The sequence below is a fragment of the Gorilla gorilla genome, chromosome 20 (genome assembly GCF_029281585.2).
Source record: "Gorilla gorilla gorilla isolate KB3781 chromosome 20, NHGRI_mGorGor1-v2.1_pri, whole genome shotgun sequence".
NCBI lineage: Eukaryota > Metazoa > Chordata > Mammalia > Primates > Hominidae > Gorilla > Gorilla gorilla.
The window spans coordinates 46324622-46341407 of NC_073244.2; the positions used below are offsets into that span (position 1 = coordinate 46324622).

Below are 16786 nucleotides of genomic sequence, written 5' to 3' on the forward strand. Positions count from 1 at the left end.
CGCGCGCGCCCGCCCGCCCCCGGAGACAGACAGCGCGCGCGCTCCCGGGCCGCCTCCCCCAGCGCGCGTCCGCCCCGGGCTCGCGCCGCCGCCGCCGCGCGCGCGCAGCTCAAGTAAAGGAGGAAAAAAAAAGGGGGAAAAATAGAAAGCGGCGGCGGCTGCAGCAGCGATCCGCCGCCGGACTGGGCCAGGCCGGGCGGCGGCCGCGCGAGCTGGCGATCCAGGGCACCGGCGGCGGCCAGCCAGGGCGGGCCGTGTTCAAAAAAAAAAGTCGCGGCGGCGGCGGCTGCTCAGGGAAGGAGGCCTGAGGGCCGCGTGCATCGGGCGGGCAGCCGGGTGGGCTGGGGGCGGCCGCGCGGCGTCCCGGAGCCTCGGGCCGCCCGGAGCCGGCGGGCGGGCAGAGGCGGAGGCGGCGGCGGCTGCAGCGGCTGCAGGAGCGGCGGCGGCTGCGGCGGCGGCGGCGGCATCTCCTCCTCACATGACCCCACTGTTTGTCCCCGTGATCAGCGCGAGCGGCTCCCGTATCTCCTCCGTCCCCTCCTGCCGCGCGGCGTGAGCGCCGGGCTCGGGGCCCCCCCGGCCGCCCGCCCCCTCCCCTCCCTCCCCTCCCCTCCCCTCCCCTCCCCCCCGGGCCCCGCGCCCCCCCCGCCCCCGCCCCCCCCATGGACATGCTGGACCCGGGTCTGGATCCCGCTGCCTCGGCCACCGCTGCTGCCGCCGCCAGGTAAGATCCCCGGCCCGGTCGTGCCCCCGCGCCCCGGCCCCGGCCCCGCGGCCTGCAGGCCGGGGCCGCCATGATCCCGAGCGGCCGCGGGCCCGGCTCAAAATGGAGGCCGCCGGCGCGGGGGGGACCCGGCGCCTCCCGCCCCCGGCCCCCGGCCTCGGCGGCGCCCCCGGCCTCAGGCGCGGCCGGGTGGGACTGGGGCCCTGCAGCTGGGCGCGGGGGCGGGGGCGCGGGCGCGGGCCGCGCTGACCCTGCTCCCTCCTGTGCCCCTGGCAGCCACGACAAGGGACCCGAGGCGGAGGAGGGCGTCGAGCTGCAGGAAGGTGAGTGCTTGCGGGGCCGGCCGCGCCCGGGGAGGGCTGGGGGCGCTCGGCGCGGCCCTGACCGTGCCCCGACCCTCCTCGGCCCCAGGCGGGGACGGCCCAGGAGCGGAGGAGCAGACAGCGGTGGCCATCACCAGCGTCCAGCAGGCGGCGTTCGGCGACCACAACATCCAGTACCAGTTCCGCACAGAGACAAATGGAGGACAGGTGAGCGGCGGGCCGCGAGGGCGAGCGGGCGGGCGGGCGCGCCGGGAAGGCTCGGACCTGGCCCCAGCGCCGGCCTCGCCACTCTGCCGCCCCCTGCAGGTGACATACCGCGTAGTCCAGGTGACTGATGGTCAGCTGGACGGCCAGGGCGACACGGCTGGCGCCGTCAGCGTCGTGTCCACCGCTGCCTTCGCGGGGGGGCAGCAGGCTGTGACCCAGGTGGGTGTGGATGGGGCAGCCCAGCGCCCGGGCCCCGCCGCTGCCTCTGTGCCCCCAGGTCCTGCAGCGCCCTTCCCGCTGGTAGGTGCCCTGCCACCCCTGGGTGAGGGGTGGGAGGGAGTGGAGAGGGGACACTGGCTCTGCTCTTGGGGAGCCCCGGGGGTGGGGCAGGTGTCGCCCAGCGGATGCTGCCTTCAGGCCTCAGGCTGCATGGGGCCAGATCCCTGTTGTGCACCGTGAAACCTGGGGACAGTGCTCTTGGAATTTTTTTTTCCTGCAAAATGGGAATGATGTGTCTTAAGAGGAAAGTTTCTTAGAGTGCAAAACGGATTGGCTCAGCAAGTGATCGCTGACCTCCTGCCATGTTCCAGGGCTGTTTGAAACACAGGACAGAATGCTACACGCAGAAGGAGTCCCCACTCCTGTTAATTGCAGAGAATGCAGTAAACCCCAAGCACAGCAATGAGGGGACGGGATGGAGGAACAGAGAAAGCTAAGGGTAGACTCTGCCCTCCTACTCCCCAGGCTGTGATCCAAAATCCCTTCAGCAATGGTGGCAGTCCGGCGGCCGAGGCTGTCAGCGGGGAGGCACGATTTGCCTATTTCCCAGCGTCCAGTGTGGGAGATACTACGGCTGTGTCCGTACAGACCACAGACCAGAGCTTGCAGGCTGGAGGTGAGGAGAAGTCAGGTTGGCAGGTGGGGGAGGCAACGGGCCCAGCAGGGAGGGAAGCTCCCCCAACCAGTTCTGACTTCACCCTGCCTTGCCACTAACCCCCCACTCTCCCTGCAGGCCAGTTCTACGTCATGATGACGCCCCAGGATGTGCTTCAGACAGGAACACAGAGGACGATCGCCCCCCGGACACACCCTTACTCTCCGTATGTGCAGGGGACACCTGGAGGGCCTGGTGTTGAAATGGAAGGAAGAGAGGGGTTTCTGGAGTAGAAGCTGGGCAGTTAGCATGAAGTGGGCACATGGTGTAATGTTTTTTTTCTTTGCCTGTTTCTGCTGCTCTAGTGCACATAAAGTATCATGTCTTGTTTTTGCACATGGATTTACCTTGCAAAGATAATTTTTAAATCTAATACTTAGCAGATGCTTGGGCAAACAGATCTGCGATAATACATGCCCCCTTTTTTTTTTCCCCTCCTCTTCTAGAAAAATTGATGGAACCAGAACACCCCGTGATGAGAGGAGAAGAGCCCAGCACAACGAAGGTGAGGACAAGGTGTGGCTCCGGGTCCCCCTGACTGCCACCCTCACAGGCTCAGCCAGCCCTGGAGTGTGGAGTGACAGAGAGAGAAGCCACTCCTGGGCAGGCCACAAGTGCTCCAGAGGGCTTTGCTGGACGCTGTAAAGGTAGAAAGTGAGCAACAAGGGGAGAGTACAGTGTCAGAAGTAGAGGGACAGGGAGTGTGAATTGGAACTGGCCATTTGTTGACCCGGCTGGTGATCTTGAATTCATGGCCCACATCTAAGATGGTGGACTTCACATTCCCATACGGATTGCCTGCCCCACTTGAAAAATGGGGCTGACCGGGCTCACGTGGGCTGACCTTTCCACGTGGCAGCTGTCATGCTCACATCCCTCACTCCCATGCCTGCCTGGCCTCCAGAAGTAGGTCTGTTCCCCTAGGGAGCACATCTGAGGGAGAAACTGCATGAAGCTCTGCCTCTGGCTACCTAAGGCCGGAGCATCCTGCCCTTTCCAGAAACACGAAGTCTCACCTCAGGTCATTTGGCCTTCAGCACTGTCCCGCCCCGCCTGTCAGTAGCCACTGCAGTGGGCACAGCACTGTGCAAGTGCCAGGAGAGTGCTTACACCCAAACAACCATCATTCAACAAATATTTACTGCCCGTGGGTTCTGGGCTGAGCGGCACAGGCCCTGTGCCAGGTCTGGAGTCTGGCCTGGAGCGTCAGGGAGGCTCGAAGGCCTGAGGGCTCCTGTCTCATGGGTCTCATGGGACATTGATGGGGGGTGGGCTGGGGTGAGGCTTCCCTAGGGAGAGGGGAGTGTGGGTCAGGTTACTTTGTGGGGTGCTGGTTTGGTTGTGGGAGAAGTTCCATTTAGAATGCCTCAGGGAAGATCAGGAAGGCCTCGAATGCCTGAGTGAGGGGCTGAATGCTGAGTCCTAAAGGTGGTGATGGGACTGGGGTCTGTGGCCCAGGTAGTTGTGTTCTGAGCAGCTCCTCCCTGAGTTCAGGCGTTCATTCAGCGCGTGCATACTACGACCAGCCCCCCTTTTGTGTCCTCAGATATGGCAATGCAGCAGATGATAGGACAGACGAGGTCTCAGCTCTCTGTGCGCGTTCTGGTGGGAGAGATGGGAGTCACACAGCCGCATCAGGCAGTGCAGGCAGTCACAGGCAGGAGAGGAAAGCTGGGGAAGAAGGTGGCGGGTGATGGCGGCATGGTAGTGTGCTCTGAAGGGCTCTTGGAGAGGTGACATTGAAGCAGAGCCCTGAAGTGACCTGAGGGAAGGGGCCTGTTGAGAACCTCAGGAGAGTCCCGGGCAGAGGGAAGAGCTAGGACACAGGCCAGGCCCTGAGCCAGGGCCGCCGTGGTGTGTCTGCAGAAGAGCAGAATTCAGGAAAGGAAGGAGGAAGTTGGCGCAGTGGAGGGGGCTGCCCAGGCCAGATGGTGGAGGACCTTGGAAGAAGTCCCCAGTGTGGCTGTCTGGGCTCCTGTGGTTTTATTCCAGGGTGATGAGAAGCCAGCAGAGGGGTTTGGGTTGTGGAGGCTGTTGGCAAGAGTGGTGGGAAGAGGCTGGGAGGTAGACCATACGACTGTCAGGCCTGAGACAGGGCAGGGGTTGGGGGAAATGTGGGGAGGACTCCAAGGCTGGAGAATAAGGGTTTCGTGCTGAACTCCCCTCCATGCTTGGAAGGGAAGGGGTGCATCTGAGCTTGGTTTTGAGATGCAGTGAGTTTGAGGGGCCCCCAGAGCAGCCCCAGCCCGACGACTTACCTGTGGTGGGGCGTCAGGGTGGTTCTTAATCTCCGTACCTGTCTTCCCTCTGTGAAATGCTGGAAGCACAGCCGCCCCCAGCACCTGGTGGGGATGCAGTGAGTCTTGGTGGCCCCACAGTAAGGCTGAAGAGAGGACTCAGGACCCTCCCACCCCACTCTCACCCCCGCCTCTCCCTTAGTTAATCTGACTCCAGGCAGCCTTGAAACTTTCTCACCCTGTGAAGCAGTCTTCGTCACCTGCCCACTTCTCCAGCTCCGTCCTGTCTCTGCTTTCCTGACTTGCAGAGCATCTGCCCCCATCTGCTCATCCTCCCGGTACCCTCAGCCATCTGGCTCATGGCTCTACCAAAACAGCTCCACTTCTGGTCACCCGTGGTGACCCCATTGCCACATCCACTGGCCTCCTTTGCTGTCTGGGCTCCAAGCATCTGACGCTGCCTGTTTCCCTCTGTTCCTTTCTGGAATCTTCCTTTCTCCTCCATCCTCTCTGATTCTCCTGTGATCTTTGCCTTTCCTACCCCACTGTTAACAGTGAAATTTCCAGGGCTGTCCCAGTTCCAAGTGAGTAGATGGGGGTGCCAGGGAATCTGTGTTTTCCATCAGCTCTTCAGGTGATTTGTCATAGTGGACAAGCTTGAGAAACTGCTTTGGCTGCGAGTGTTTCTTTTTTTTTGAGAAGGGGGTCTCACTCTGTCACCCAGGCTGGAGTACAGTGGCACAATCACAGCTCACTGCAGCCTTGACCTCCCAGGCTCGAGCGATCCTCACACCTCAGGCTTCTGAGTGGCTGGGACCACAGGCAGGCGCCATCACATGGGGTAATTTTGTTTTATCTGTAGAGTGGAGGTCCTGCTATGCTGCCCAGGCTCGTCTTGAACTTCTGGCCTCAGGTGGTCCTCCGGCCTCGGCTACAGGCCTGAGCTGCCACGCCCAGTCTTGCTGGTGTTTCATAAGGTCCGGCCCCTCCCGTCGGCCTCAGGTGTATGACTTGTGAGGCCCAGCGACGGGCTCGGAAGCTCTTGGTCAGTATCCCCCAAACTCTGTTCCCACTTGTAGGTGTTCCTCTTTTTTCTTTGCTGCAGAAGAGTGTGTGACTCACAAAAAGTTGAGGACTGTTCCTTGATGTCCTCCCAGGCTTCGCCCACCACCTGGCTCCTGGTAATGCAAGGAACTGTGTTTCCATCCATTCCATTCCTCTCACTGCAACTCCAGCCCCACGTTTTGAACTACCTATTCAAGATTTCCGTCTCTGGACATCCCTGTAATGCCTCAAACGCAACTCGCCCAAAAGAGAATGTGCCATCTCCCGTCTCCAAAGGCTTTCATGCAACCTTCTTCTTTGCAGAGCAGCAAAAGCTACCCCTGTCACAGCTGCCCAAGCCAGAAACTAAGACCAGAGCCGCTTTCAACTCTGCCCTCTTCTTCCCTTATGGCCACAAACCCCAAGTTTCTGTTCTATGGTGAATTTCAGATCCGCTTCTCTCACTTCTTTTTCCCTCCTTCCCACCACTTCTTGGTACTGCAGGAGCTTATCCCAGAGTCACAAACTCAAATGCCTGCAGGGGCCTGAGGGAGGGAGGTGCACTTGGCATGTCAGGAAGGGATGTGTGGCTGGGTGTGGTGGCTCACGCCTGGAATCCCAGCACTTTTGGGATTACATTTTGGCCAAGACGGATGGATCACTTGAGCCCAGGAGTTTGAGACCATCCTAGGCAATGTGACAAAACCCTGTCTCTACCAAAAAAATTAAAAATTAGCTAGGCCTGGTGGTACATGCCTGTAATAGTCCCAGCTACTTGGGAACCTGTGGTGGGAAGATGGCTTGAGCCCGGGAGACAGAAGTTGCAGTGAGCTGAGATTACTCTCCAGCCTGAGCAACAGACCCAAACCTTGTGTCAGAAAAAAATAGGAAAGGTTGTGGGGGGCCCCCAGTGATCTGGGGCATGTGTGCGCTGCCTGAAGGGTGGCCCTTGCCCAGTGCCTTCCCCTTGCTGCCCTGTCAGAATCTAGGGCCACTGTTGCCAGAAACTCTGAGAAGCTAGAAATCGAGACTTTTATGTGAAATCTGATTTTTAGGTGCCAGATGAGATTGCTTTTTCCGTTTCATTGATTTCTACTCTTAATGTTACTAATTCATGCTTCTACTCACTTGGTTTTTTGTTTGTTTGTTGTTTTGTTTTGAGATGGAATCTCGCTCTGTCACAGTGGCGCAATCTCAGCTTACTGCATCCTCTGCCTCCCCGGTTCAAGTGATTCTCCTGCCTCAGTCTCCCAAGTAGCTGGGACTACAGGTGCCCGCTGCCACACCAGCTAGTTTTTGTATTTTTAGTAGAGACGGGGTTTCACCATGTTGGCCAGGCTGGTCTCGAACTCCTGGCCTCAGGTTATCCACCTGCCTCAGCCTCCCAAAGTGCTGGGATTACAGGAGTGAGCCACTGCACCCGGCCCCTTCTACTCACTTTGGATTCAATTTGCTAGGTTTCATGCTTTAGCTTCCCTGGCACACCCCAACCCCAGCTTTTTAAGGTAATTCTTTTTTTTTTTTTTTTTTTTCAATTTTCTACTAAAATCTTTATTTTACAGGATTAATGTTTCACAGCAGGGATTGAGATGATTCTTAACCTTTCTCTTTGCTTAACAGCATTTAGAGTTGCCAGTTCACTCCAGCATCACTTTAGCTACATCCCACTGGGATGTGTTGTGTTTTTGTTATCATTCAGTTTAAAGTGTTTTCCAATTTTCCTTGTGATTTCTTCTTTGACCTTTCTGTTATTTGGAGGCAGGTTGCTTAATTTCCAAATATTTGTGGGTTTTCCAGATATCTTTTTGTTATTGATTTTTAATTTAGTTCTGTTATGGTCAGAGAACATACTCTGTATGATTTCAGTTACTTGAAATTCGATGAGACTTACCCGACGGGCCCGAATGTGTCCTAGCTTGGCGGAAGCTTCTGGGGCATTGACGAGGACAGGTGTCTGCTGCTGTCAGGCAGATTGTCCCCCTAGGTCAGTGAGGTCAGGCTGGTTGAGTGTTCAGGCTTTCTATTCTGATTTTTTTTGTTGTTGTTTACTTGTTCCACCAATCAATGAGAAAGATGTCCATGTCTCTCACTATATTTGTGGATTTGTCCATTTCTTCCTTCAGTCCTGGCAGGTTTCGCTTCTGAATTTTCTCTCTTTTTTTTTTTTTTTGAGACAGAGTCTCGCTCTGTCACCCAAGCTGGAGTGCAATGATGTGGTCTCGGCTCACTACAACCTCCACCTCTTGGGTTCAAGCAATTCTCGTGCCTCAGCCTCCCAAGTCGCTAGGATTATAGGCATGCACTGCTATGCCTGGCTAATTTTTGCATTTTTAGTAGAGCCGGGGTTTCCCCATGTTGGCCAGGCTGGTCTCAAACTCCTGGCCTCATGTGATCCGCCCTCCCAAAGTGCTGGGATTACAGGCGTGAGCCACCCCACCCAGCTTCTGAGTTTTAAGTTTCCTATGGAGTAACTGAAGTGCTTCTGTGGAATGAATGTGGCCTTGGTCCTAATGGGTCTTCCTGTATTTCAAATGTGCCCTGATGGTCTTCCGAAGCCACAGGCTGGACAGCATTACCGCCTGCTAAAGTCAGGGCCTGGATTCAAGGGCCTGGGCCTCTGGAGGAGGAGGAGATGCGGTCCTGACCTGCGAGCAGAGCACGCGAGGCCTTGACAACCGATCTTTACAACTTTTCCCACCCCTGCATACCCTGAAATGGTTTTCAGGCCACCATTTCTGGGATCTTCCCAGCTGCCTGCCTTAGAGTCTTTCTCTCAGAAACGAGCCCGAATGTTTCCTGGATCTCTGAGGATTCATCCCACCGCCATTCCCATGCAGAGGCCATGGCTCGGCGCCTGGCGTTCCCGAGGCACTTTGTACCATCTTCAGTGATGACACGAATGCAATGGGGTTAGTGCCACCTGCCCACAGTGGTGCTGCAAGTGCCCATGGGGCGCACCGGGGCTGCTCCCACCCTGGACCCCAGCCTGGCAGAGGGCCTGGCATATAGTAGGGCGGGGAGTAGGTGTGTAAGAAGTAAACTCGCGCTGGAGAGGATGTAGCTGCGGCCGGCGCCCAGCTCTCGAGAGGACTGTGGGAGGGCAGAGGCTGAAATGAGGCCGCCTGCCGAGTTCCTCCACGGACCCCTGGGCGAGGAGCGCTCTGCTGGGGACTGCGCCAGCGGTGCCTCCAGGCCTGGACTCTCAGCTCCGCTGCTGCTTTTGGCCAGAGTTCCCAAAGGCGGGTGTGGTTGTCTTTGGTGGGAAGGTTCAGCGCACCGCGATAGTAATAGGGGAGCAAGCACTCGCTGAGCCCAGTGCAGGGCCTGGACCGTGCTCCATAGCAAGCACTGATCTTGGGGTATTGGTTTTGGAGGAAAGAGGGAGCACGAGGATGGAAGGGGCCAGGGAAGAGTGGTCACGGTGGGAGAAGGAGAGTCCACATCCATCGGAGGGTTTGTCACTCAGGCCTGAGTGGGAGGCACTGGAGGCAGTGAGAGGCCAGTCAGCAGCACGCGGCCACAGCCCAGAGAAGCCAGAGGGGTTTGCTGGTGGGTGGGCCCCAGCCTTTTCAAGGGAACGGCAGGTCTGGGGAGCTGCCGATCTCGGGGTGTGAGGGTAACGGGCAGGCTGTGGCCCACCCCTCCTTCTCAGGCTCACTGGACCCCTGACCGGTTTCATCACCATTATCCAAGGCTTTGAAAAGACCCCCTGGCCTTCCTGCCACATCTGCCCTAGCTATAGGCTTCGTTCCCCTCCACAAATGGCGCAGACAGCACGAGCCACCCTGGCAGGGGGCTGGGGGTCCGTGGGGTGGGAATTGGGGGTAGCTGAGCATTCTTTCCTGTCCCCACGGTACCTGGTGCTGGGGCTTGGCAGGCGGTGAAGGGTTGGGACAGCCTGGCTTTAGCAGGCCCTGAGTCAGGGGTCTCAGGCTCTGCAGCACACAGACCCCAGGCGGGTATCGGATGGGATGTGGCCAGAGAAAGGCATGTGCTCTGTCTGGGGGCAGCTGCCACCCAGCTGACACAGTTGGCGTGAGATTGTGGAGTTTTATGGAGTAAAATCACAAATCTGGGTTTTTTAAGTAAAACCTTCTATGAGTTGCCATCTCTGGCCTTCAACATAGGGTTTGGGTCTTTCCTGGGTGAGCTGGTGCTTTGTGGGCCAGGCCCTGGGAGCCGCAAGTACCAGTTGGGATCTGCCATTGCCCTGTGGAAGGATTTTAAGCAGGGGTGAAACATGGTCAGACTTGGATTTAGAGATGAGGAAAAAAAACAAAATCACGGTGCCCAGAGTCTCTGGGGAGACTGGAGAATGCAGTGCAGGGGCCGCGGGAGCCAGAAAGGGGCACTGGTCCTGTGAAGAGTGGCTCTGTCCATCCCTGCCTCCTAGTATGTGCCCACTGTGACCAGAGCTCCATTTCTCAAAAGAAGCCAGTGACGCCAATTACCATGAGAAATTTCCTTATTTTTAACTGTCGATTAAAATTTGTACAAGTATGGTGGGGCAGGCCCGCAAAATGATCTCCAAGTGCCTGGCCTTTGATGCCCATCCTAAAAGCATGTGTGGCACTGGAGGGCCCAGGTTTCTTTGTTCCTCTTGAGAAGCTGGGGTGGGGGCCGGCTGGGCTCAGGGTGCGGCCCCTCACTTCCCAGGGCTGTGGTCTCGGTGGGGCCTGCACTGTGCCTGGGTGTCCTCGGGCTGAGCCTCTGCCCTGTGAGGACGGCCGCTCGGGCACGAGCCGTCAGCGAAGCCGTGGCTGTGACTCTGTTTTCCGCAGTGGAGCGGAGGCGGAGGGACAAGATCAACAACTGGATCGTCCAGCTTTCGAAAATCATTCCAGACTGTAACGCAGACAACAGCAAGACGGGAGCGGTGAGCACCCCGGACCCTCAGTGGCTGCGGTGGTCCCGGCCCCCAACCCTTGCATGCAGAAAGTCCAACAGCCATGGGGCTTGGGAGTCATCCCTGGGGTGGAGGCCGGTGGGTGGTGCCCGCCCTAAGGCTCCTGGTCCCCTCGCCCCCCAGAGTAAAGGAGGGATCCTGTCCAAGGCCTGCGATTACATCCGGGAGTTGCGCCAGACCAACCAGCGCATGCAGGAGACCTTCAAAGAGGCCGAGCGGCTGCAGATGGACAACGAGCTCCTGAGGCAGCAGGTGGGTGCGGGGCCTGGAGCGGGTCAGGGCCCAGGAGCCCCAGATGCAAGGCGCTGGCCCTCAGCTCCCTTGACCTCCGTCGTGTCCGCCAGATCGAGGAGCTGAAGAATGAGAACGCCCTGCTTCGAGCCCAGCTGCAGCAGCACAACCTGGAGATGGTGGGCGAAGGCACCCGGCAGTGACGCCCGCCACCACCGCGCAGCCGCCGCCGCCCACGCCGGCCTCTGCTGCCCCCTTCCCCAGCCCTTAGCACAGAGAGGGACACACGCCCCTCCCCCAGCTGCGTTTTTTTATAGTAGATTTTTAACAAAAAACGGGGAGAAATAATGCATTTCTGTGGATACAGTGCCCACCGCCCTCCTCCACTTGGAAACGGTATCCTCCCTCCCCATCCGTCTGTCTGTCGCCCTTCTCCCGGCCCTCACTAAGCCCCGGCACTTCTAGTGGTCTCACCTGGAGGCAAGAGGGAGGGGACAGAGGCCCTGCCACGTCCCGCTGCCTCCTGCTCTCTGGAGGTACTGAGACGGTGCTGATGGGAAGGAGGGGAGCCTTTGGGGGGCCACCCGGGGCCTGGACCTATGCAGGGAGGCCATGTCCCACCCCACCTCTTGTTTCTGGGTCCCTGCTCCCCTTTGGGTGTGTGTGTGTGTGTTTTAATTTTCTTTATGGAAAAATTGACAAAAAAAAATAGAGAGAGAGAGAGGTATTTAACTGCAATAAACTGGCCTCATGTGGCCCCCGCCTTGTCTGCTTGTGTGTCTGTCCACCTCAGGAGTGGGGAGGGGGCCTGGGGTCTGCAGAGCTCCACGAGGCATGGTTCTGCTGTTGTGCACATGGCTGTGCATGGTCCCTGCCAGCTGCACCACCCAGTACCCAGTGGTTGGTTGGATGGATGGAGGAATTAAGGAATGAATGTCCCCTTTGAGGCCCTAGACGTGCATGAGGGTGTGGGGAGCTGGGGTCAAGGACATGTCCCATGTTGGAGGAGAGGCAGGGGTCTCCGTATCAACAGTTCCTGAAAACACAACCAGCCCCTGGCCCTGCCCTGCTGGGCCGAAGCCCTCCCCTCTGCACCAGCCAATAGTGGGGCCTGGCCTTGAGCCCCTCACCCCCAGGGAGGGCAGATGGCCAGGGCGCCAAGCTTGGCCCGTCAGCCTGTCGCCTTGCACCGAGGCTCTGGCGCCTGTGCTGTGACCCCTGCCCTTGCTGATGATGAAACCTGTCCTCAGCTGAGATGCAGCGATGCCTGGTAGGGCTGGGGGCTGCTGCCGTGTCTCCCCAGGTGAGCACACCCCTATTCACTGGGCCCTGCTTCAGCCTGCAGCCCCCTTCAACTCCATTCACTCCCAGGAGCTGGGCTTGCCACTCTGCTCACCTTGTGGAGCTCCATCTGCCTTTCCTCCCCAATTCCCCACCTCCCTGCACTCGTCTCTTCCCACAAGAGTGCTGTCTCCTTTTCCTAGCTATTCCCATCTGAGGCCATCTTTATTCATTTAGTTTTTAGAGACAGGGTTTCACTCTGTCACCCAGGCTGGGGTGCAGTGGCACACAATCACGGCTCACTGCAGCCTTGACCAACTACAGGTGCGTAGCACCACAGCCAAGTTTTTGTAGAGATGGGGTCTCGCTTTGTTACCCAGGCTGTGACAAGAGGAGCCTCCCACGTGGTGTGGATGAGGAGGCAGATGGCAGGGCCTGTCCATTTCTGTGCTTGAGTGGGCCTTGAAAGTGGTTCAGCAACCAGGAAGAAGTGTTCATTCCTCGACAACAACATCCCCAGGCTCTGGTGACTTGGCTGACACTGGATGGCCCTGGAATGAAAGAGGCAAAGTGGCAAAATGTGCAAGGGCCCATCTGGAACCAAGGTTTGTTGATCCCCTGGGCCGTGTGCACCCTGAGCTGGGCCTGGTAGTAGAAAGGAATGAAGGCACTGCAGTCAGGCAGCCTGGGTTCATCCCCCAGCTAGTGGTGTCCTAAGGAACCGGCTCCCCAAAAACATCCCTGGCTTGTAGTGCTTGCCAATTTCTGGGTGTCAAGACTCCCACTGCTGCTGATTTCAGGGTACCAGCATGATGCCACTGAATGCAGAGTTTCGAGATGTGCATGGTCTGCTCTTTGAGCCAGGTCTAGCATACCGCTGTGCCCTGCTGTGTTTTAGGGGAGATGGGGAATCCTGGTGGGTAAGAGCAAAAGCCCTGGAGTCAGGCTGTCCAGGCTAGAATCTCAGCTCTGCCTCTGGCTGAGCAAGCTTGGGCCATGCCCTGATCTCTGCCTTCAGTGCCTTTTCTGTAAAGTGAAGGAAATGAGTGTCCGACGGGGAGGAGGCTCCTAAAAGGGAGCAGGGTCTGGGGAGCCCAGGCCTCTGGGGTTGGGTGACTGAGAAGGCAGCCCCTGAATACAGAGCGGAGCTGAAGGTGGGGTAGTAAGTGCTGCTGGGAGAACAGGCAGCACAGGCTGAGTTGGTGCAGAAGTGAGTCAACATATGTGCCATCGTATAAAATGTACTCATCAGACTGTAGATGTTAGCTATTACTATTACCGCTATTTTATGTTTTATAGACAGGGTCTCACTGTGTCACCCAGGCTGGAGTGCAGTCACACAATCATAGCTCACTGCAGCCTCAGCCTCCTGGGCTTAAGCGATCTGCCTCAGCCTCCCAAGTAGCTGGGACTACAGATGTGTGTCACCACGCCTGGCTAAATTTGTTTAAAATTTTTTTTGTAGAGATGGGGTCTCCCTATGTTGCCCAGGCTAGTCTTGAACTTCTGGGCTCAAGCGACCCTCCTGCCTTGGCCTCCCAAATTGCTGGGATTACAGGCATAAGCCACTGTGCTGGGCCATATTACTGCTGTCATTTATGGCCAAAAGTTTGCTCAAACATTTTCCAGTTACCAGAGCCACATCTCAAGGGTCTGACACTGGGAAAACACCGCGTGCGGATCAGGGGCACACGCTGATGCTTGCCCTGCTCAGGGCTATCTAGTGTTCCCTGCCAGAACCTATGCACGTGTGGTGAGAGCTTAAAGCAATGGATGCTTCCCCCAACATGCCAGACACTCCTGAGGAGCCTGGCGGCTGCTGGCCATGCCCTGTGTGCATGTAGGCGATGGGGAAGTGAGTGGAGGAGAGCGGAACCTTGATTCTGCTCATCAAACTGCTTAACCGCTGAAGCAAAAGGGGGAACTTTTTTCCCGATCAGCAGAATGACATCGTGATGGGGAAAGGGCTCCCCAGATGGCTGGCGAGCAGTGTGTGTCTGTGACCCCGTCTGCCCCACCCCCTGAACACACCTCTGCCGGCTGAGGGTGACACAACCCTGTTCCCTGTCGCTCTGTTCCCGCTTATCTCTCCCGCCTTTTCGGCGCCACCACCTTCTTGGAAATGAGACAGAGCAAAGGGGAGGGGGCTCAGACCACCGCCTCCCCTGGCAGGCCCCATAAAAGCGACTGTCACTCGGTCCCAGACACCAGAGCAAGCTCAAGACCCAGCAGTGGGACAGCCAGACAGACGGCACGATGGCACTGAGCTCCCAGATCTGGGCCGCTTGCCTCCTGCTCCTCCTCCTCCTCGCCAGCCTGACCAGTGGCTCTGTTTTCCCACAACAGGTGAGAGCCCAGTGGCCTGGGTCCTTAGCAGGGCAGCAGGGATGGGAGAGCCAGGCCTCAGCCTAGGGCACTGGAGACACCTGAGCACTGAGCAGAGCTCAGGACGTCTCAGGAGTACTGGCAGCTGAACAGGAACCAGGCCAGGCACGGTGGCTCATGCCTGTAATCCCAGCACTTTGGGAGGTTGAGGCAGGCAGACCACTTGAGGTCAGTTTGAGACCTGCCTGGCCAACATGGTAAAATCCCGTCTCTACTAAAAATACAAAAGTTAGCCAGGCTTGGTGGCAGGTGCCTGTAATCCCAGCTACTCGGGAGACTCAGGCAGGAGAATTGCTTGAACCCGCAAGGTGGAGGTTGCACAGTGAGCTGAGATTGCACCACTGCACTCCAGCCTGGCAACAGAGCAAGACTCCATCTCCAAAAAAGAACAGAAATCAATGAAGCACCGAGTGACAGGGACTGGAAGGTCCTAATTCCATGGGTATTTACGAAACCCCATGCTGTGTGGAGTCTTATTCTAGACAGTGGGGACGAGGCCATGAACAAGGTAGATGAGAGAGGAGACTTCTCCATCCTGGTCAGGGAATTCATTAAAGACTGATGAAAACATGAATAAATAATTGTGTCTAGTACATTCTATTCGTGAATCTCATAACAGACAGTGGTAGAGTGACCGTGACCCATTCGCCACACAGTAGAGTCACTTTTTTGGTTTGTTTTTTAGAGACAGGGTCTTCCTCTGTTGCTGAGGCTGGAGTGCAGTGGTGCAGTCATAGTTCACTGCAGCCTCAACCTCCTGTGCTCAAGCAATCCTCCCACCTCAGCGTCCCACCTCAGCGTCCCAAGTAGCTGGGACAGCAGGCACACGCCACGGGTTGGGGGACCACAGGCATGGTCAAGGGGCTGTCAGTCAAGCAAGTGTTTCATGAGAAAGTGACAGTTGACCTTTGTCTTGGAGGGTGAGAGATGGAGGCAGCAAAGACCTAAGGAGAGGACAAGCCAGCATAGTCCAGGGTCAGGCTGAGCAAGAGGAGATGGTGGGACTTAGGGGTAAGGCAAAGGGATGGGCAGTCCCTAAGTCTTGTGGGCAACCGTACAGACACTGATTTTTCCTTGGAATAAAGAGGAAGCCCCCATAAGCTTTTTTTTTTTTCTGAGATAGGGTCTCGCTCTGTCGTTCAGGCTGGTGTGCAGTGGCATCATCTGGACTCACTGCAACCTCCGCCTCCCGGGTTCAAGCAATTCTCCTGCCTCAGCTTCCCCAGTAGCTGGGATTACAGGCGGCTGCCACCACGCCCGGCTAATTTTTGTTTTTTTAGTAGAGACAGGGTTTCACCATGTTGGCCAGACTGGTCTTGAACTCCTGACCTCAGGTGATCCTCCCACCTCGGCTTCCCAAAGTGCTGGGATTACAGGCGTGAGCCACTGCGCCCAGCCTCCTGTAGGTTTTTAAAATGGAGAAAACCACAATCTCACTGGCCATGTTTTAAAAAACTTAGGCTGCCAGTCGGGCACCATGGCTCACATCTGTAATCCCAGAGTTTTGGGAGGCCAAGGTAGGAAGATCAGTTGAGCCCAGGAGTTCGAGACCAGCTTGGGCAACACAACCAGACCCCATCTCTACAAAAAATTAAAAAATTAGCCGGGTGTGGTGGCGTGCACCTGCTGTCCCAGCTACTCGGGAAGCTGAGGCGGGAGCATCGCTTGAGCACAGGAGGTCAAGGCTGCAGGGAGCTATGACTGTGCCACTGCACTCTGGCCTGGGCAACAGAGGAAGACTCTGTCTAAAAAACAAACAAAAAAAGTGACTCTGCTGTGTGGCAAATGGATTGAGGGGCAAGAATGCAGGGAGATGTGTTAGGAGGCTGGCACTGGCATCCAGGCAGGGGAAGGTGATGTCCCAAAGAAGAGTAGCAGCTGTGGAAAGAGGAGGAGGCGGATCTGGGAGGTTTTTTTTTTAGGAAAAGCCGCCCATGGGAAGGTGAGCAGAAGCAAGAAAGCAAGTCCCCTCCTAAGAGTCCAGCTGGGCTCTGGGTTTAAACCACTTGGAGAGGAGCAGGTTGCCGGGAGCCAGTCTCAGAGGTCCACTGGGCCCCCTGCCATCCTCAACACCCCCTTCTGCTTTCACAGACGGGACAACTTGCAGAGCTGCAACCCCAGGACAGAGCTGGAGCCAGGGCCGGCTGGACGGTGAGCGCAACAGTGATGCCTTTCCTAGCCCCCTGCTCCCTCCCCATGCTAAGGCCAGTTCCCTGCTCACATTCCCTTCCTTCCCACAGCCCATGCTCCAGAGGCGAAGGAGGCGAGACACCCACTTCCCCATCTGCATTTTCTGCTGCGGCTGCTGTCATCGATCAAAGTGTGGGATGTGCTGCAAGACGTAGAACCTACCTGCCCTGCCCCCGTCCCCTCCCTTCCTTATTTATTCCTGCTGCCCCAGAACATAGGTCTTGGAATAAAATGGCTGGTTCTTTTGTTTTCCAAACCAGAGTGTCTGTTGTCCTTTCTCTCTGCCGAGGGTCTGTGCTAAGAGCTTGTCCTGACCCTGCCTTG

General features: G+C 57.3%; 2 protein-coding genes across 6 annotated transcripts; both read left to right on the forward strand.

Annotated features, from left to right (window-relative positions):
* The first annotated feature begins 420 nt into the window (after positions 1 to 420).
* Positions 421 to 11367, forward strand: USF2 (upstream transcription factor 2, c-fos interacting). Of its 5 annotated transcripts, XM_031004342.3 has the most exons (10): positions 521 to 724; positions 1001 to 1047; positions 1136 to 1254; positions 1354 to 1554; positions 1999 to 2149; positions 2267 to 2354; positions 2635 to 2693; positions 10251 to 10345; positions 10499 to 10627; positions 10720 to 11367. In XM_031004342.3, exons 1-10 carry the CDS (start codon positions 663 to 665, stop codon positions 10807 to 10809), a joined length of 1041 nt encoding a protein of 346 aa, XP_030860202.1. In that variant the 5' UTR covers positions 521 to 662; the 3' UTR covers positions 10810 to 11367. The 5 variants fall into 5 exon arrangements, with proteins under 5 accessions (XP_055224953.1, XP_055224954.1, XP_030860201.1 ...); XM_055368978.2 differs by lacking the exons at positions 10251 to 10345; positions 10499 to 10627; positions 10720 to 11367 and adding exons at positions 5288 to 5470; positions 5583 to 7638 and having other exon boundaries at positions 421 to 724; XM_031004341.3 differs by having other exon boundaries at positions 440 to 724; positions 10499 to 11367.
* A 2710-nt stretch (positions 11368 to 14077) lies between these two features.
* Positions 14078 to 16718, forward strand: HAMP (hepcidin antimicrobial peptide). Its single transcript, XM_004060516.4, has 3 exons — positions 14078 to 14233; positions 16364 to 16423; positions 16513 to 16718. The coding sequence occupies exons 1-3, from the start codon at positions 14144 to 14146 to the stop codon at positions 16615 to 16617; spliced, it is 255 nt and encodes an 84-aa protein (XP_004060564.1). The 5' UTR covers positions 14078 to 14143; the 3' UTR covers positions 16618 to 16718.
* The last annotated feature ends 68 nt before the right edge of the window (positions 16719 to 16786 follow it).